Consider the following 21,369-nt stretch of genomic DNA (forward strand, 5'->3'; position numbering starts at 1 on the left):
AGCCTGGGCGACAGAGCAAGATTCTGTCTCAGAAAAAAAAAAAAAGGATTTAGAAGAAAGGAAGGAGGACATACAGCTTGGGAGAACAAGGCAGGAAGGGTGATGGTCCCTCTGGATAGACCCTAGAGAGGAGGAGATGCTATCATCCGCCTCTTCACCTCGAACCTGTCACAGTTCCCTGCACACTTTTGTGGTTAAATCAGTGTTTCTTAACTTTGTTTTCATTGTGGTTCCCCTAGGGAGCTTTTTAGAACATTTTTCCTCAACCATACTCCTCCATGAAATTTTTTTAATACTACAGATATAGTGAATATCTGTTTATTGCAGTTTGTGTCTCAGTGCTTTTTACGTAAAAAGCTTGCGAGTGTTTTTGGTTTTGCCCAGAAAGAACCACTGTTGGCCCCCAAACACATGGGTTAAATGAATCAATAGAGAGACCCAGCAAGCAAGGAATCCTGGGTCGGGGGTAGCCTGAGTTGCGAGCCAAGCCAAGGGGTTTATGGCTTTATAACTAAAAAGACCCTAAAAGAAACAAAGCACCGACTGGCCCTATGGCCTCATTTCCTAGAGGAGAAAACTCAGACCCCGAGACTCCTGTGGACTTCTCCACACAGGCAGAGGGTGGAGGCGAGATGCCGCCTGTGACTCCCAGGCCAGGGCTCTCTTGGTGACACCCCGGGCCCCTGGCAGGAGTCCTAGGGCACGGAAGTTGCAGGGATCCTGGAGTTTTCACTATTTTTAAGCTACCTGCAAGTCAGTAATTGTAGAATTCCCAGAATCCAGTGGCTTGTCCAAACGCAGCCTAGCTTGTTAGACTTAGAGAAGTGGCAGGTTGTCATAGCCTGGGGTTGCCCTGAACACAGAAAGGAGGGAGACGTCTCACAGGAAGGATGCACAGAGCAAGGTGAGAGCCTCGAGGTGGGAAGGGAAAAAGATGGGTCTTTGAAGACACCAGCAAGCCGCTGAAAGTGGGTGGTAAGGTCACACCCCCGCCCTTGGCCAGGATGGCGATGTGCGCTCGCCTGGGAACTGATGGTCCCTGATCCAGTGGCCGTGACTGCTTCAGCTCCTGCAAGTGCATTTGCCCAAAACATAACTCGCTGTGTCTGGCTGGGCAAAGCTGAGCCCCTCCTAGAAACCGTCCAAACCCACACGCCTGGTCCGGCCTGACTATCTCAGGAGCTAGCTCTGGCTGTCTTCTCGGGCCCGCTTGTCAGCATCTTTCAGCCACTTTTGGCATCATTCCCTTTCCAGCGTGCAAAGCACGTCTCATCCCACCAGCCCTCCTCCTGCTGCTTCTCTTTTCACCCATCACTCCTATTTCATGAATAAAAGACCAAGATATCTATCGAGCTTTGAGCTGCACCCCATGTCTCTGGGCTTTCCATTCTATTTCCACATAATCTTTTTCTGACCCCAACTGTGAGGCTGAGGCTTGTGCAGGAAGAAAGCAGCCAAAATCTGGGAGGCCGGAGGGACTTGGCAGGGCCCACCAGCTCAAATGCAGCTCCCTCGGTGACCCCACTAGCAGCAGTGCTCTCTCCTTCCCAGCCTGAGAGTTGCACTGTCAAAGTCACTTTATGATTATTTTTATTTTTATTATTATTATTTTTTTGGAGACAATGTCACTGTGTTGTCCAGGCTGGTGTGCAGTTGTGTGATCTCGGCTCACTGCAACCTCCGCCTCCCAGGTTCAAGCGATTCTCGTGCCTCACCCTCCTGAGTAGCTGGGACTATAGCCGTATGCCACCACATCCAGCTAATTTTTGTATTTTTAGTACAGACAGGGTTTCACCATGTTGGCCAGGCTGGTCTCGAACTCCTGACCTCAAGTGATCCACCCACCTCAGCCTCCCAAAGTGCTGGGATTATAGGCATGAGCCACCGTGCCCAGCCCACTGTCAAAGTCACTTCTGATTCTGGAGGGCAAATACCACCAATGGACCAGAAGAAGGGCTTCAAGGCAGAGACCAGGTCCAGGCCTCAGCTCCCAGGCTCCCCTGCTCTTTCAGAGCCTCCCTCCCTTTCCCATGTGTCCAAAGAGGGAAGTGAAGTCCGCCCCCACGCAGCTGTCAGAGGATTGCATGAGACGACATACACAAAAGGCTTAGCACTAATAAGTGCAGCCCAACAGGGGCAGCTCAGGGGGCCAGGAGGGCTGGGCAGAGGGGCCGAAGGCACTGGACACGGATGAGGCACTGAGGCAGGTGCAGAAGGAAAGTCCTATATTACGCTTTGGCCCAAGTTCCATCTGCTCAGGCACTTCCCTCAGGAACACTCAGGCCATGTGGTCTCTTTTACTCAAAAACTTCCTAGACAGCTGTCTTAGTGCTCATTTATTCCACAAATATTCACCGGGGACCTGCTGTGCACGGGGAACCGTTCTAGATGCTGGGGTTACAGTGCTGAAAACGGTAGATCAGATCCCGCCCTTGTGGAGCGCATATTCCATTGGGGTGAGACAAACAGGAAATAAATAAGTGTTTTGGAATGAAAAAGATATGTCAGATAGTGACAGGTGCTCGCTGACATAAAACAAAAACAAGGTGACAGGAGAGGGAGATGAGAGGCTAGATGGTTAATTTAGATGGTCAGGAAGATCTCTAGGGGGGCATTCAAGCTGAATGGTACTTTGAATGTTATTCATAAGAATGGGAGGAAATAGGCCAGGCACGGTGGTGGCTCATGCCTGTAATCCCAGCACTTTGGGAGGCCGAGGTGGGTGGATCCACCTGAGGTCAGGAGATCGAGACCAGCCTGATCAACATGGTGAAGCCCTATCTCTACTAAAAACACAAAAAATCAGCCGGGCATGGTGGCGGGCACCTGTAGTCCCAGCTACTCAGGAGGCTGAGGCAGAAGAAAGACGTGAACCCGGGAGGCGGAGCTTGCAGTGAGCCGAGATTGTGCCACTGCACTCCAGCCTGGGCGACAGAGCAAGACTCCATCTCAAAAAAAAAAAAAAAAAAAAGAATGGGAGGAAATGGGCCAGGCACGGTGGCTCACGCCTGTAATCCCAGCTCTTTGGGAGGCCAAGGTGGGTGGATCACCTGAGGTCAGGAAATCGAGACCAGCCTGACCAATACGGTGAAGTCCTATCTCTACTAAATACATAAAAATTAGCTGGGTGTGGTGGCACATGTCTGTAATCCCAGCTACTTGGGAAGCTGAGGCAGGAGAATCCCTTGAACCCAGGAGGCAGAGGTTGCAGTGAGCCAAGATCGCACCATTGCACTCCAGCCTGGGCAACGAGAACGAAACGCTGTCTCAAAAAAATTTAAAAAAAAAAAGAATGGGAGGAAATGAAAAGGCCCTAAAGGAGCCCAAATAAGTCACCTAGTAATGACTCCAGAGAAGAGCTGTATGTTAGCAATTTAGCCAAAGGAAACAGTAAGTTCATTTTTCACACATTTCCAAATGGAAGGGAGTGGGTACTGTGTGCACATTTATACAAGTAATTTTGTAAAGCCTGAGGTCTTTTTCCTGTGATGCCTGGATCCAGGAAGCATCTAAATTCAGAGAGAGGAGACCGGAGGGAGAAAGTCCTTGTAAGCCTGGCTGTGATTTGCAGTACTCCTGGGCCAGCCCCACCAGCCAGGGAGAGACAAGTTATCCTGCAACTGTGTCCCAAACACAGGGGCACCGTGACTTGTTTTGTGGGATTAAATGAAAGTAGGCTATTTCCTGATGCAGTGGACTGCATTTTCCAAGCTTGCAGACTCAGCAGTTGGCCAGATTAAAGCGAGAAGCAAATTCTGTTGCCCCACATCATGCCCAGACCTATGAGAGGTTACAGTCGGTGTCAGGGTGGGACACTTGGCAAGTCATGACCACCAGCCAGGCCTCCCCACTGCCATTCCAAGAGTCTCAGATGGCTCCTACCCTTAGCACACAGAGGAACCAACACAGAGAAGCTGAGGGCCACAGAAGGGGTGGTACACCCTGTTCATGATGGCAGGCTTGTGGGGCCACACAGCACTCTGCAAGGATGCATGGCACAGGGTCTTCAGCACCTGCATGGACAGGGCTGCCCGCATCCACCAAGCCATGCAGGGCCCTTGCCACAGAACTGACGGGGCTGCCCGTGTCCACCAAACCACGCAGGACCCTCAGCACCGGCATGGACGCGGCTGCCCGCATCCACCAAGCCATGCAGGGCCCTTGCCACAGAAATGACGGGGCTGGGGCCGGGCGCGGCGGCTCACGCCTGTAATCCCAGCACTTTGGGAGGACGAGGCGAGCGGATCACAAGGTCAGGAGATGGAGACCATCCTGGCTAACACGGTGAAACCCCGTCTCTACTAAAAATACAAAAAAATTAGCCGGGCACGGTGGCGGGCGCCTGTGGTCCCAGCTACTCAGGAGGCTGAGGCAGGAGAAAGGCGTGAACCCGGGAGTCAGAGCTTGCAGTGAGCCGAGATGGTGCCACTGTACTCCAGCCTGGGCAACAGAGAGAGACTCCGTCTCAAAAAAAAAAGAATGACAGGGCTGCCCGCGTCCACCAAACCACGCAGGACCCTCACCACCTGGAAGGATGGGGCTGCCCGCATCCACCAAATCACGCAGGACCCTCAGCACCTGTGTGGACAGGGCTGCCTGCGTCCACCAAACCACACAGGGCCTTTAGCACCTGCACAGATGGGGCCTTCTGCGTCCAGCTCAGCACCTGGATGGAGAGAGCCGCCTGCATCCACCAAACCACACAGGCCCCTCAGCACCTGCACGGACAGGGCCACCTGCGTCCACCAAACCACGGCAGGAAATGGGCTCCACCTGCTTCAGGTTTCCATGACACCACTGGGTGGTGACAGATGTGTTAAGCTGGTTCCTGCCCCTTTCTTGGGAACGCCTCTTCTCTTTACCCCCAGTAAGGGTCCCTCCCCTCTTCTAGCAGGAAGGACACTTCTCCAGCTATCCTCCAGTTGTCTTTGAAGTGTAAAAGAACACATGAAGATAGATTACTCTGGGCTCCTCCAACTCAATGTTCACGTACTTTATAACTTTGCTAAGATATCTTGAGGGAAGGCTTCTCCTGGTTAATCCTGGCATTAGGAAAACCTTCCAGAAAACACAGGAAAATGATCCTAAGGTAGAAACTGTGAGTCAAGAGAGTAAATTCCCCCGGCTGCCAGCCAGCTGTGCTGCCGTGTTGATAGCAACAATGTCCGGGTATCCATCATGTCTCCAGGTCTCCTCTGAGCCGCAGTGAGTTAAGCTGGCCACAGCCTGTGCTGGTCACACCACCCTGGCTTAGTTCTGTCGGGGCTGCACAGCCACAATGAGCAGTCAGGACCAGACGCAGGCTCCATCAAGCCTCCCCCATCACACCTCGGGGACCCTAAGAAGGGCTTGAGATTTCCCCAAGTAACACGTTTACACAGGTCAATGAAAAGTCGCAAGCAGGCAAGGCTTCTGTGATTCTGATAGAGGAAAAAAGTCCTCAGAAACAAGCTCAAGGACTTAATTAGCTGAAGATCACATGCAGTTTATTTTCTCCGTGAGTTTTCAGAAGCCCCCTTAGAAATAATAAATGTCTGGCCAGGCGCAGTGGCTCATGCCTGTAATCCCAGCACTTTGGGAGGCTAAGGTGGGCGGATCACATGAGGTCAGGAGTTCGAGACCAGCCTGGCCAACATGGTGAAATCCCATCTCTACTAAAAATACAAAAATTGGCCGGTCGCGGTGGCTCACACCTGTAATCCCAACACTTTGGGAGGCTGAGGCAGGTGGATCACCTGAGGCTGGGAGTTCAAGACCAGCCTGATCAATGTGGAGAAACCCCGTTTCTACTAAAAATACAAACTTAGCTGGGTATGGTGGCGCGTGCCTGTAATCCCAGCTACTCAGGAGGCTGAGGCAGGAGAATCGCTTGAACCCGGGAGGCAGAGGTTGCAGTAAGCTGAGATCACGCTATTGCACTCCAGCCTGGGCAACAAGAGCTAAACTCCATCTCAAAAAAAAAAAAAAAAAAATTAGCCAGGCGTGGTGGCAGGCGCCTGTAATCCCAGCTGCTCAGGAGGCTGAGACAGGAGAGTCACCTGAACCCGGGAGGTGGAGGTTGCAGTGAGCCGAGATCACACCATTGCACTCCAGCCTGGGCAACAAAGAGTGAAATTCCGCCTCAGAAAGAAAAAGAAAAGAAATAATAAATGTCTGCCTGCTGACAGTCATCATTCCTCAAAGGCCCTGAAGGATAGAGTAACAAGAGCATTCACTCTATATTCCAATCACCACCTAGAGAGGGCGGGCTCAGCTGCCTAGAGTCAATAGCAGGTGTGGGCCTCAACTCCTGGTGAGACAGCCCTGAGCCCTAGCGAATGCAGCGGCTGCCATCCCCCGCCTGAAGTTCTAGGAAGACTCGAGGAGAGCCCAGTGGAGCCAGAAGCCCATCCTGCCTTGAAAGGTGTTTCCAGGAGGCAGCTGTGAACCAGAGGTGATGACACCAACTACCCTCCAAGGGATTCGACTGGAGCCTTGCACACACCACCCGGCTCCCTTCTAGATCAGCTCCCAATTTGCCATTCTCTGGGGATGGGATAAGGCAGCAAATGAGGCTGCAGGGATATGGGAAACCATCACACGACCCTGTCCAAAAAAGCCTTCCCCAGGCCAACTGTGCCTTACAATTAAAGGAGAAGAACAGGTGAAATGGGCAAGACATGGGCTGAACTGAGCGAGCTGTAAACCTCCAGGCCTAGCTCCCTTCCCCCACCTCCCTCCCCTGCTCTGTCCCCCAGCCCCACTGCCAGAAAAAGAGTCAGCAGTAGCAGTCGGGGGCTGATCATGCAGGGGCAGGGAGGGCAATTTTGATTGAGCCAGTGACTTGATCTGCCAAGGAAATGTTTTCTGAATAAAAGTTATCACAGAGGTGGCCAGACACAGTGGCTCATGCCTGTGATCCCAACATTTTGGGAGGCCAAGGCATGTGGATCACTTGAGGACAGGAGTTTGAGACCAGCCTGCCAACATGGTCAAAGCCCACCTCTACTAAAAATACAAAAATTAGCCAGGTGTGGTGGCACATGCCTGTAATCCCAGCTACTTGGAAGGCCGAGGCACAAGAATTGCTTGAACCCAGGAGGCAAAGGTTGTAGTGAGCCAAGACCACACCACTGCACTCTAGACTGGGCCAAGAAGACTGTCTCAAAAAAAAAAAAAAAAAAAAAAAAAATTATCATAGAGGGGAAAGGCAACATTGTGAGGTTTTCTCCACCTTTTCTGTATTGGGCCTAAGAGGAGAAATGTCAGAGCATAAGGACCAAAGTGGCTTGAGGCCTTCCTTGAGAAGTAGCAGGCAGCAGCAAGAGAACAGGGCACCTGCTGAGGCCAGAGCACCACTGGCCGCTACTGTTGGCAAAGGAATTTAAATGCCCCGCACCTCACAGCAAGGAGGCCAGACCGGCTGCATAGACCCCAGAGCCCCGCCCGAATCAGGGCACAGTGTTGCACAAATGTCAGCTACTTCCAGGCATGTGTGAATCAACAGGTGGCTTTCAAACCACGGCCGAAAATTCTAGGACATGCTTTTAAATTGCACTGTTCCAGAGACCTGGATATTTGGTTTCCATATATCCAAGTTGAAGCTGAGATTTTCTTGAGAATAGCAAAGAGAACAATGATGAGGAAACAATCATGATTTATACTATATTTATATACACTTTAAAATCTCGTTCTATTGAGAGGTGACAGTGTGTTGGCAGTCCTCACAGCCCTCGCTTGCTCTCGGCGCCTCCTCTGCCTGGGCTCCCACCTTGGCGGCACTTGAGGAGCCCTTTAGCCCACCGCTGCACTGTGGGAGCCCCTTTCTGGGCTGGCCAAGGCGGGAGCCGGCTCCCTCAGCTTGCAGGGAGGTGTGGAGGGAGAGGCACGAGCGGGAACCGGGGCTGCGCGCAATGCTTGCGGGCCAGCTGGAGTTCCGGGTGGGCGTGGGCTTGGCGGGCCCCCACTTGGAGCAGCCGGCCGGCCCTGCCGGCCCTGGGCGATGAGGGGCTTAGCACCCAGGCCAGCGGCTGCGGAGCGTGTACTGGGTCCCCCAGCAGTGCCGACCCACCGGCACTGCGCTCAATTTCTCACCGGACCTTAGTTGCCTTCCCACGGGGCAGGGCTTGGGACCTGCAGCCCACCATGCCTGAGCCTCCCACCTGCTCCATGGGCTCCTGTGCGGCCCGAGCCTCCCGGACGAGCGCCACCCCCTGCTCCACAGCACCCAGTCCCATCAACCACCCAAGGGCTGAGGAGTGCGAGCGCACAGCATGGGACTGGCGGGCAGCTCCACCTGCAGCCCCGGTACAGGATCCACTGGGTGAAGCCAGCTGGGCTCCTGAGTCTGGTGGAGATGTGGAGAACCTTTATGTCTAGCTCAGGGATTGTAAATACACCAATCAGCACCATGTGTCTAGCTCCAGGTTTGTGGATGCACCAACCGATCCTCTGTGTCTGGCTGCTCTGGTGGGGCCTTGGAGAACCTTTATGTCCATACTCTGTATCTAACTGATCTGATGGGGACGCAGAGAACCTTTATGTCTAGCTCAGGGATTGTAAACGCACCAATCAGCGCCCTGTCAAAACAGACCACTGGGCTCTACCAATCAGCAGGACGCGGGTGGGGCCAGATAAGAGAATAAAAGCAGGCTGCCCGAGCCAGCAGTGGCAACCCGCTCGGGTCCCCTTCCACACTGTGGAAGATTTTTTTGCTGTTTGCAATAAATTTTTTTTTTTTTTTTTTTTTTTTTTTTTGACGGAGTCTTGCTCTGTCGCCCAGGCTGGAGTGCAGTGGCTCAATCTTGGCTCACTGCAAGCTCCGCCTCTCGGGTTCACGCCATTCTCCTCCCTCAGCCTCTCTGAGTAGCTGGGACTACAGGTGCCCGCCACCACGCCCGGCTAATTTTTTGTATTTTTAGTAGAGACGGGGTTTCACCGTGGTCTCGATCTCCTGACCTCGTGATCTGCCCGACTCGGCCTCCCAAAGTGCTGGGATTACGAGCGTGAGCCACCGCGCCCGGCCTGCAATAAATTTTGCTACTGCTTGCTCTTTGGGTCCATGCTGCTCTTATGAGCTGTAACACTCACTGCGAAGGTCTGCAGCTTCACTCCTGAAGCCAGCGAGACCACGAGCCCACCGGGAGGAACAAACAACTCCAGACGCGCCGCCTTAAGAGCTGTAACACTCACCGCGAAGGTCTGCAATTTCACTCCTGAGCCAGCGAGACCACAAACCCACCAGAAGGAAGAAACTCCGAACACATCCGAACATCAGAAGGAATGAACAACTCCAGACGTGCCACCTTAAAAGTTGTAACACTGCGAGGGTTCGCAGCTTCATTCTTGAAGTCAGTGAGACCAAGAACCCACCAATTCTGGACACACTATGTTGTATCAAGTTTATAAAACAAGTATACATTACATGCAATCTATAGGGTAATTTTAATTAAAGGCTTTTTGTTGTTGTTTGTTTGTTTTGAGACAGTCTTGTTCCATCACCCAGGCGGGAGTGCAATGGTGCGATCTCGGCTTACTGCAACCTCCCCCTCCCGGGTTCAAGTGATTCTTCTGCCTCAGCCTCCCGAGTAGCTGGGATTACAGGCACCTGCCACCACGCCTGGCTAATTTTTGTATTTTTAGTAGAGATAGGGTCTCACCATGTTGACCAGGCTGGTCTTGAACTCCTGACCCCATGATCTCCCCACCTTGACCTCCCAAAGTGCTGGGATTACAGGTGTGAGCCACCACACCTGGCCGAAGGTTTTTTTAATATAGAAAAAGCAGAGCTGATTAGCATGAGTCCTGCTCGTGCCCTTCACAGATCCATGGCCATTGAATAGGCACAGCTGTTGATCTGGGGGCGCTTCTGGAAATAAAACCACAGCTGCTTGGAGGAACTAATTCACCTCTCAAGCCTTGGCCTAGAAAATGGAAGTCTGTTAACTAGGAAGAGCCTGTTAATTGATTTGGGTGGTTAAGATGGATAATTAAACAAGAAAGGATCAGAGCCTGAAGCTGAAGGCACCAGCCTCCAGGAGATCCTCCATGGTGCCAGGAGCCTGGAAAATGTGTGCAAGAGTGAGACACCAGCATTGGTGACATCACATAACCCCCACTCCTGGGGAGGTAGGGGGCAGGGTCTAGTCTTTCAACCCCCACCAAAAGAGGACCGGGAGAGTCCTCAGGCATGGAAGCATGACCTTTATGGGGCATTGTCTTCATGGCCTTAGGCATGGCCCACTCCTTTCTAGGAGCCACTGGGAGGGAGGGCACAGACAGGGCTGCCACCCCTGGAAATGCTACCTAAAACCTCGATCTTAGAGGCCTGGGCCCAACCTGCTTTGTACAAGAATGCCAAGAGTGGAGGGCCTCTGAGCTCACCTCACCTGTTGGGCCATCCTGAGGATGGCACAGCCCTCTACTTGGGACATTCGCACTTAGAACCTTACAGGCAGCCAGAGGTTTTTCTAGTGAGGTCTGAAACAAAAGTACAGGGCACCAGGTAAATGCCGAGTGTATTCTCCAAGGGGACTGAAACTCTTCCATAAACATGGTACATCTGAATGTGCCTCTGGAGGAAGAAAGACCTATCAGTCTTGATCCTGGAAAAAATAATATTTTGTTCACCATGTATCCTTAGCACCTAGAACAATGCCTGCACATAGTAAGTTCTCAATGTAAATGGATGAATAAATTTAGAGAATAATAAAAGGATCCAAGAATTCCTAAGATCATAGACTCCATTAGACCCAGTGATATTGGTAATGCCTGCCTGCATAACCTCTACCATCCAAGACTCCCAACCCCTGAAAAAAACCCTCCAGATTAGCATAGCTTCTTGGTGAAAGTGTGTTTGCTGTGCAAACTTAGCGTTAGACAAATGCAATGGCCTTTCACCCCGTTCCTCAGGAAACTAGAGTGTAATGGTCAAAGCCCCAGGCTGGCACTCTACACCACCAGGGTTCCAATCCCAGCTCTGCTCCATGCTCAGCAGCCGGGGAAAGTCACTTAGCATCTGTGACCTCTGGTTCATCTGCAATATGGGAATGCAGTGTGTCTGCGTCATAGTCTACAGAGAGGGGGCATAACTGAGTTGATACAGGTAAAGTGGTCAGAAAAGTGCCTGGTGCATAGGCAAGTGTGCAAGAAATATTACCATTTCCACCCCTAGTTCCCTTGGCATAACACAACCATGTGGAGAAGCAAGAACTCAGCACCAGAAAGACCTGGGTTCAAATTCTGCCTTTGCTTCTTACTGATGATGTGACCGCCATCAAGTTGTGCAAAGCCCCTGAGTGGCTGTTTCTGGCCATGTTTGTGGGGATGGTGGACAATGCACGTGGTGCACCTGGTTCACAGTACTCCCCACCAAGGCAGCCACATGACTCTTAATAGAGCCCCACAGGCATCCACTAAGTAAGTGTGGGTTGATCTGGGGATTGGGGGAAGGGGAGGTATCTCTAAACCAGTTTTGCAGGCAACTTCTTGGAGGACAGCCAATAAGGAACTGGCAAAAGAAAAAAAAAGTGCTCCAAGTTTACATTTGATAAAATCTCACCGGGAATATTATTTATTTGAGATGTTCTTGACATTTCACTTCAATTTTATTCAAATGTGTTGGCCCTGCAGCCCAAGTAAAGTGGAAAAGCACCAGGCAGGGTTGAAGTCTCTGTGTCCTTTCCCTTTCCAGCCCCAGAGATACGAAGGAGCTCTTCCTGGAGTTTGGGGAGCAGAACTCAACTGGAGAAACTGCCTATAATATCTCTTCTTTACTTTTACTGTAAACCCCACTGAAAAGTTTAAAGAGCTCTAAGTCATTTTAATTCATATGATGGAGAACACCTTAGAAGCACAAAGTGGCCAGTATTTTGAAATCCTTGGATATTTTTATTAAATGTTAGCATTGTTTTCCAAGTTTGCAAATGGTTTCTAAAACAGAATGAACCATTTCCCAGCCATGAACTTTGTGACACTGAACATGCAGATTTGTGATGATTGGGGAAGGCTGCCTTCCACAGCATCTCTAAAGCACTGAAGGACACAAGGATTGGAGCCAGGGGCTGACAGAACTAGAGCCCTCCAGGGCTGCCTGGATCTGCTGATTTAGGACCATCTCCTCCTGAAGTCACTGTGACTGAGCAACACGATTGCGGCAGCAACACTTCACACAGCACACAGAAGAACCAGACTTGGGCTCAGAACACCCGACTCAACCAAAAGGGAGGGAGATTATTACTTAATCCTTATCACTAAAGTCAAAGGTAAGACTGGCTTGTTACTGCTTGATTCCATGGTAATCAACCATTTGCCCAGCCAGGAAAATCCGAAGGTTCAGAAATACATTAAAGAGGCGCTAGTGAGAGCTGCTTTCAAAGGTCACAAATACCTGCCTCTGCTTGCATTTACCGGCTACTAAACTGGTAAACAGGATGGAATGTGGCTGTCTGCGTTTCTTTTATGCAAACAAAGTTGCAATTTCTCTCTTTGGTCATGTGGAGAAGAGAATTCAAGAAACATAAAATAAATCTGGTAAAGTTTCTAAAAGCTTAATGTCAAAAACTGCAAGTTGGAAGATAAGCCTAAACATGTATTAGCTGCCCTGTCATTCTAAAAGAAAATCTGAAGCTCTTTATTATTTCTTCTGTCAAACAGCTGAGAGGACCCCATATATAAAAGTAACTCTTCTGGATATAATATGAGTCTGATGGGAGGACATTTCCTGCAACCACTTTTGGGTACAACATTGTTCTAATATGTAACATGCTAGCCTGGACTCTCTCCCTACTGATAGCATACAGGCTACTGCTAAGAAATGAAGAACAAAACATGCAAATAAAAGTTTACAAAAAATAAACATAAAATAGGCCAGGTGCGGTGGCTCACACTTGTAAGCCCAGCACTTTGGGAGGCTGAGGCGGGTGGATCACCAAGTGAGGAGTTCCAGACCAGACTGGCCAACATAGTGAAACCCCGTCTCTACTAAAAATACAAAAATTAGCTGAGTGTGGTGGCAGGAATCTATAATTCCAGCTACTTGAAAGGCTGAGGCAGGAGAATCACTTGAACCTTGGAGGTGGAGGTTGCAGTGAACCGAGATCACACCACTGCACTCCAGCCTGGGGAACAGTGCTAGACTCTGTCTGAAAAATAAAGAAATATAGCCTTCAGGAAAACAATGATATTAATAACATTGGTACCCAATTAGTAAACTTAATTCATCCTCCTACGATTCTCTGAGGCTGAAAACACAGCTGTCTCCATCTTACAATTGGAGAAACAGGTTCGGTGATGTCACATCAACAGCCCAATCCTCACAGACATTGAATGGCAGGGCCAGGAATCTAAGCTTGGCTCCATCTCTCTCCAAAACGTGCTCTGAATCCCTGCACATTCCTGTCTGCTAAACTGGTCCAGATCTCCTCTTCTTTTCTCTGCCTCAGGGCAAGTGTGCCAAAACAGACAGGCAAGTCCAGCTGCAGGCTAGACAGCATCTCCCAACAGATCACCCTCTAACATCTCAAGTTCAGTGTTTCCAAAATGTTGGGATCATCTTCCCTCCTTCCCCAGACTAAAAACTAGCTCTTCCTTGTTTTTTTGTGTTGTTTTGTTTTGTGGTGGCATGGCTCTGCTTTCAATTGCTAGGACCAGCGATTTCAGAACTTCCCTCATAGCCCTTCTCATCTAATCCATGCTCAGACTTCTTCCAAATCCTTCCTCTCCCCTCCAAGGCTGCAGCTCTGCCGGCTACTCAACTCACGCCTCCCCCTTCCCTCTGGCTTTCCCATATCCTATCTTTCGCTCTTCCGCTATACTTCCAGCCACACCTTCTCCAGATTTGTCTCCAATCACGCAACTGCCCCACTCAAAAAACTTTCAAAGTCCTTGATCTCTCCCTTTCTATACCCCCAAAAGTGTAAAGTGTTCACCCTTGCCATTTGATGCTTCCCCAATGTACCCAAAATTTCACATCCACGAATGCCCTACCATGAGTACTCCATGCTTTGGTCAAATTGAGTGGGCAACTTTTCCAGAAACACTTTCCCACCTCAGGACTCCTCCCCCAGTGACCGCCAGCCTGAACTGCAGTCCAGCCGCCAGGCCTTTTGCTTCCCCTGCACGTGCCCATTCTTGGCGCTCCACAGCCCTTCACCATGAATCATATTTTTGGCACCTCTATGAAAGCATCTTTCTTTTTTCTGAGACGGAGTCTCCCTCTGTCGCCCAGGCTGGAGTGCACTGGCACGATCTTGGCTCACTGCAAGCTCCGCCTCCCAGATTCACGCCATTCTCCTGCCTCAGCCTCCCAAGCAGCTGGGACTACAGGCGCCCGCCACCACGCCCAGCTAATTTTTTTGTATTTTTTAGTAGAGACGGGGTTTCACCGTGTTGGCCAGAATGGTCTCGATCTCCTGACCTCGTGATCCGCCCGACTCGGCCTCCCAAAGTGCTGGGATTATAGGCATGAGCCACCGTGAAAGCATCTTTCAGACCAGGCGCAGTGGCTCACGCCTGTAATCCCAGCACTTTGGAAGGCCGGGGCGGGCAGATCACCTGAGGTCAGGAGTTTGAGACCAGCCTGACCAACATGGAGAAACCCCATCTCTACTGAAAATACAAAAAAATTAGCTGGGCTTGGTGACGGGCGCCTGTAATCCCAGCTATGGGAGGCTGAGGCAGGAGAATGGCGTGAACCTCGGAGGCGGAGGTTGCGGTGAGCCGAGATCACCCCACTGCACTCCAGCAAGGGCGACAGAGCAAGACTCCACCTCAAAAAAAAAAAAAAAGAAAGAAAGAAAGCATCTTTCAAAACCTCTATCCCGTCTTATAATGATACAAATATTTTTTCCTACAGAATAAACTGTGTTGTTCTCGTCTTCTGGAACTTTGTATATGGTGGATGTTCAGTAATATTTTGTTAATTGAATGAAATCAGTGAATTCTTCAGTCAGTGATTTGGAAATGGATACAAAGGGAAGTCAACTCCACAAAACAAAAAAGCTGAAGCCACTGGCGGACCACTTTCTCCCAAAGGAATGCAAACAAAGTGGACAACACTCAAATTTGACATTTGAACCACAACTTCATCAGCTTGACTTCAAGTTGCAGACTGTTCTGATCTGCACAGCTTCTCTCCCAAGAGTGGATGGAGGGAGCCAGAAGCCCAGACGGAAGGTTCCCAGGGCACATTTGCCCAAAGCGATGACTCCTTGGTATCTAAGCCTGAATTCACATCAAAAATGTAGCCTGGCCAACATGGCTAAACCCTGTCTCTACTAAAAATACAAAAATTAGGCCGGGCGCAGTGGCTCACACTTCTAATCCCAGCACTTTGGGAGGCCGAGGCAGGTGGATCACTTGAGGCCAGTTCGACCCTGGCTAACTTGGCAAAACCCCATCTCTACTAAAAATACAAAAATTAGCCAGGTATGGTGGCGTACGCCTGTAATCTCAGCTACTTGAGAAATTGAGGCAGGAGAATCACTTGAACCCGGGAGGCAGAGGTTGCAGTAAGCTGAGATTGCACCACTGCACACCCAGCCTGAGTGAGAGTGAGGCCCTGTCTAAAAAAAAAAAACAAAAAACAAAAAACGAAAAACAAAAAACAACAACAAAAAAAAAACAGTAACTAATAGATGAGATTTAGAGTTTGGTGAATTCTAATTGATTTCTAAAAAAATAAAGGAAGAGATGTGTAGTGTGGCCAAAAGAGCCCCAATCCAGGGTTCCTGAGACCCCAGCCACAGGCCACGTCATCTCATCTTCCTCGGTCTCATGGTCCTCTTCTGTACGAGGAGGTGATAGACTAGGTGACTGTCGAGTCTCTTTCAGTTTAAAACTCAATGATTCCATGAACATTTTAACAGGAGCAATGAAAGTGACTACAATAGCAACTTTAGGTTACACCAGGCTCTGTGCTTAAACTCCTGATGTTTCCATAATGATCCCGGGTGAACTCCCTAAACTGGCTCCAGTGAGGTTCCTGCAAATCTGCAATCACCCTGTCCCTCTGGGTACAAGCTTTTCTAGGTCCGGTCTTCAGCGCTAACAAGATCTTTGCAGGAATGCTGGTTTTTCATTCCGAATTTCAATGCCTGGAATGAATGTAAGTTGGGGGCCTGACTTGAGAATCATGCTACCTGCCTGATGACATGTGATACTGAAAATGGCCAAACGCTGAACTTCCCACAAGATCACCTCAGTGTCCAGCATCTAGTCCTCCCTGTCAGCTACCCCAACAACCAGGCATTCACACAAGTTCCAAGGGTACAGCACTGTAATACCCAAAGGCTAGTAAAAACCGAAGTGCCCCCAAATAGAGAAAAACTTCAATACCTCATTATGTGTGCAGGGGAGCAGCACACAGCAGTTAAAAGGAGGTAGATGTAGATGTCCTGACATTAATGGATGTTCCTTGAATAATGTTAAATAACAAAGCAAACTACAGAAACGTGTATTGAGTGTGATCCCATTTTGTCTGCTATTATAGGCATATGTAAATATGTGTTCATGTGTAAACTCATATGACTGTAAAGAAGTATCCGGAAAAATAAGCAGTAAATTATTTGCAGTGGATACCCCATGGGATATATATGGGGTGGGTTTCACTCTTCCCTTGGATTCTTTTGAATGGTTTAAATTTTTGTCAATGAGTGCAACATAATATTTCTTTAAAACCTGGTATTCACAACTATCTAGTATAAAAGTACACATATTGGCCAGGCACAGTGGCTCATACCTGTAATCCTAGCATTTTGGGAGGCCAAGGTGGGCAGATTGCTTGAGCCCAGGAATTCGAGACCAGCCTGGGCAACATAACAAAACCCCATCTCTACAAAAACACAAAAATTATCCGGCATGGTGGCACATGCCTGTAGTCCCAGCTACAGGGGAGGCTGACGTAGGAGCACCAATTCAGCCTGGGAGGGTGAGGCTGCAGTGAGTCATTATCACACCACTGCACTCCAGCCTGGGCAACAGGGTGTGACCCTATCTCAAAATAAATAAATAAATAATACACATACCTTATGTAGCCAAAATTAGCATGCTTCTTCCAGGCCCCACCATCAAAATCTCACTATCCAAGGTCCCACTGTCTAAGGTTACTTAGTAACCTTAGACAGTGGGACACCTCAAAACACATCTTACATTTCTCAGTCTCTCTAGGGGGTGTGAAAGGTACTGACACATTTTTTAAACAATATCAGACGTGACAAGCCCTTTTTTTTCTTTTTTTGAGACAGTGTCACTTGGTCGCCAGGCTGGAGTAGAGTGGCACGATCTCGGCTCACTGCAACCTCCACCTCCTGGGTTCAAGCAATTCTTCTGCCCCAGCCTCCCACGTAGCTGGGATTACAGGCGCCCACCACCATGCCTGGCTAATTTTTGTGTTTTTAGTAGAGACAGGGTTTCACCATGTTGGCCAGGCTGGTCTCAAACTCCTGACTTTGAGTGATCCACCCATCTCAGCCTCCCAAAGTGCTGGGATTACAGGTGTGAGCCACCACGCCCAGCCAACAAGCCATCTTTTAAAAATATATCCCTCGTCCTCAAAGGCAGTTAAAGCTGTGAGCCACCTATACTAGCTGTAAATTAAAGCTTAAGATTTCACCTGGGTATGTTTCTAAACTAAGAATCCTTAGGAATGTATTATTAAGAGGGGCCAGAGGCAACAGTAATGGAGTCATCACCTTCCTTAACATGTCTGCTTAATATTCAAAAATAAATGTGATCATACCACTTGTTTACACGAATTACCTCCACCAGTCCATACTGTGGGACCAAAGCTAGACAGCCTGCCAGTAAGAAAAGGAATCTAGATTGCAGGATGCAGGGCGGAGAAAAGTTTTTAAAAATGGAGAAATGCATTCCAAACCCAAGTAGCAGGGTTGTATTTGTTCAGGTCAGCTCTGAGCATCATGTGTCATTTTTTTTTTTTTTTTTTAGACAAAGTCCTGCTCTTGTCGCCCAGGCTGGAGTGCAATGACGCGATCTCAGCTCACTGCAACCTCTGCGTCCTGGGTTCAAGCCATTCTCCTTCCTCAGCCTCCTGAGTAGCTGGGATTACAGGCGCCTGCCACCACACCCAGCTAATTTTTGTATTTTTAGTAGAGACGGGGTTTCACCATGTTGATCAGGCTGGTCTCGAACTCCTGACCTCAGGCAATCCACCCGCCTCGGCCTCCCAAAGTGCTGGGATGACAGGCGTGAGCCTATGTGCCCGGTCCATCATGTGTCATTTTTTTAGTGTACGTAAATGCAGGGAATGTTAGTAAGATATATGGACAATCTGAAAACCCAGTTACACTTCAGTTAAAAGTGTGGACCATTTAGCTAGAAAATACCTGCGCACGGCTGTGCACGGTGGCTCACGCCTGTAATCCCAGCACTTTGGGAAGCCAAGGCATTACCTGAGGTCGGGAGTTCGAGACCAGCTTGCCCAACATGGAGAAACCCTGTGTCTACTAAAAAAAATTACAAAATTAGCTGGGCATGGTGGCACATGCCTGTAATCCCAGCTACTCGGGAGACTGAGGCAGGAGAATCGCTTGAACCCGGGAGGCAGAGGTTGCGGTGAGCCAAGATCGCACCATTGCACTCCAGCCTGCGCAACAAGAGCAAAATTCCATCTCAAAAGAAAAAAGAAAAGAAAAGAAAACGAAAATGCCTGTGCACACCAACACAAACGAAAGGATGTTGTGTGACTTACAAAAAACCTCACAAGAAGGGGTCCTTTGAGTCTCTACTCCCCTTGACCCCTTGCTACTCGCAATGTGATAAGCAGACAAACAGTAACTGAAGGGCAGCACCCACCACAGGAGAACTTCTTAGAAATGCAGAATCTCAGGACCTGTCCCAGAGCTATGGAAGGAGGGCACACATCTTACCAAGATCCCCAAATGATTCCTGTGCCCGGTGACGTTCGAGATGCACTCCATAGCGCATTCAGAACCATTCTACAAACAACTTTTGAGCTTTCCACTAATTGGGTGGAGGCTGCACACACCATCATTGCAAATGGATAGGGGTTTTGAAGCCCTAGGTGTTTCCTGTTTCTGGCACAGCATGGCAACTGTCCCAGCAAGGGGCAGCCCACGTGAGCTCCTTTGCACACAAGCCCTGCTGCTCCTAAAGGCTCTGGACACGCAGGAGACCTCCCAGCCTGCTTGTGGGGTTGGGGGCGGGGGCACTCGCTCCTAACAGGTCTTGTTTCAGGTCAGAGATACTGGATTAGAAACCTAACTTGGGTTCCTAATTGCAGAAAGAGTGAAGGAGGACAAAGAAGAAATGGGGAAGGAAGGCACCTGAGCTAGCCCTTTCCTGTCTGAGGCTAGGGCGGGTATGACGGGCAGGCCAGGTGCCCGCACTTGGCCGGCTGAGAGGGGTACGAGGCAGGCTGCTCAGGGCAGAGGAGAGGAATGCAGGATGGAATCAGGTGTGCACCTGCGAGACGGATCCCCAGGTGGGCCCCTCCAAGGTGAGTGAGGCTGAGCCAGCTTCTGGAGAGAGGGGCTACCAGACAGAGAGCGAGAAAGGCGCTCAGACATCAGACGGACAGACAGAGGCTGACGGCAGGAGGACCAGAGGACCCAACGTCAGCCCGCCAGGCAGGCTCCCCAGGCAGACAGACAGGACGGGACCCACCGCCCGAGGCCCGACTCACAGGTGCGCGATGCCCGCCTTGCGCACCGCGGAGGAGATGGCTTTGACTGCTGTGCAGAGCGAGTTGAGCAGCTGGGTCAGCTCGCCCGTGCCGCGGGCCTTCCTGCCCTCCTCCATGACGAAGCGGGTCAGGGTGTTGACGTCTGTGTCGAAGGGCGCCTGGTCAGCCATGCTCGAGCCGGGCCGCGCGCGGGGCTGCAGGTGCAAGCGGCAGGTGCGGGGTTGCAGGCGCGGGCGGCAAGAGAGGGCAGTAGGCACTGGCCGCAGGTGCGGAGCTGCTGGTGCGGGCGGCAGGTGCGGGCCGCGGGACCTGGCGGGAGGACTGATAGACCGACTGCCGCCCCGAGTGTCCGCAGCGCTCGCGGTGCAACTGGGCCAGGCCAGACGCCGGCGGGTGAATCGCGGAAACCTTTAGACGCGGGTCTGACCCCCGCCCCCGGGAACACTCTTGCGCCCCGCCTACCCCGCGGACCAGACCGCGGCTCCGCCGACTCGGATCTTCAGACAAGGTCGGGGATCCTCCCTGCGGTCTCCCAACCCCCGCCCCCACGCTCCCTGCCGCCCCCTAGACTTCCTGGGCTGTCGCCCCCCCACCCCCGCACACACCCCTCCGTGCCCTCCACCCGCACTGTGGAGCGGGAATCGGGCCATCGGACTCTGCCAGAGAGAAAGCTATGACTGTTTCCTCCAAAATCATAAAACGGAAGTTCAGAAACGTTAAGTAACTTGCTCAATGCCACCAGCTAGGCAGCGAAACCCGCAGCCAGCCCACATGGCCTGGCTTTAGCTCTGCAGCTCCTGCCCCGAGTGGCTGCCTGCCCCCGGCCCCCTGCCCAAGCCCTGTCCACTCTGCCTGGCCTGTCACCTGGCCCTTCTGTCCCCGCTAGGAGACACAGAGTTCCCGTTTCTCACCCATCTGAGGGCCCACGTCTGAATCCTTAATCCAGGCCTCTTCTCAAGATTCCTAGAATTTAAGAGCTATTGAGTGAGTTTCCAAAATGTGAGTCTCGCCCGGAAGTTTCCCGGAAAACGGTCGCTGACACAGAGTCCCCGGCTACCACACAAAGGCCAGAGGGCTCCACCGCCCGCATCCTGACCCCCTGGTAGCCACAATGCTGCAATTGATGTGCTGATTCACGGAAAAACACCTATTGAGCACCTGCTGTGCTGAACACTGTCCTACCTTCCAGGGGTGGAGCCTGATCAAAACAACAAAACTCCTGCCCTCTTCCAGCGTACGTTTTCACAGAGAAACAGTAAAAATAAATACATAAACAATAGATTAGTTTGTTACATAAGCCATAAGTACCATAGAGAAAAACGAAATAGAAAAGGAAGACAGGGTATGTGGAGGGGAGAAGAGGGTGAGCAGAGGCCTCAGTAAAAGCTTCTCTGAGAAAGGGATATGTGAGCAAAGAAGTGAAGGATGTGACGCGCCAGTGGAGATGGGAAGGAGAGCGGTTTACTCACTGGGAGAGCCAGTGCACAGGCCCTGGGATAGGAGAGCATGTGTCAGGTTCAGGGAATGGCCAGGAGACCAGTGGAGCTGAAATAGAGCTAGCAAGGGGCAGAGGTGGAGGAGATAAGGCCAGCGGGAGGATGCAGGGGTGAGGTCTAGAGGGCCAAGTGAGGTTTGACTTTGACTAGGAGGAACCCACTGGAGAGTTTGGAGGAGAAGAGAGGCATGGTCTACCCTGTGTCTTCATACTCCGGCTACTGTGTGAAGAT

General features: G+C 50.7%; 1 protein-coding gene across 3 annotated transcripts in view; it reads right to left on the reverse strand.

Annotated features, from left to right (window-relative positions):
* Positions 1-20,140, reverse strand: part of FBP1 (fructose-bisphosphatase 1) — a 39,127-nt gene extending 18,987 nt beyond the window's left edge. For all 3 annotated transcript variants that reach the window (XM_032164580.2, XM_032164581.2, XM_058445643.1), the window contains exon 1: positions 19,643-20,140. In XM_032164580.2, coding sequence (XP_032020471.1) covers positions 19,643-19,812 — 170 coding nt within the window. In that variant the 5' untranslated portion in view covers positions 19,813-20,140. The remainder of the gene's footprint in view (positions 1-19,642) is intronic.
* Positions 20,141-21,369: the final 1,229 nt, after the last annotated feature.

This window comes from Hylobates moloch, unplaced genomic scaffold (genome assembly GCF_009828535.3).
Source record: "Hylobates moloch isolate HMO894 unplaced genomic scaffold, HMol_V3 SCAFFOLD_10, whole genome shotgun sequence".
Classification (NCBI taxonomy): domain Eukaryota; kingdom Metazoa; phylum Chordata; class Mammalia; order Primates; family Hylobatidae; genus Hylobates; species Hylobates moloch.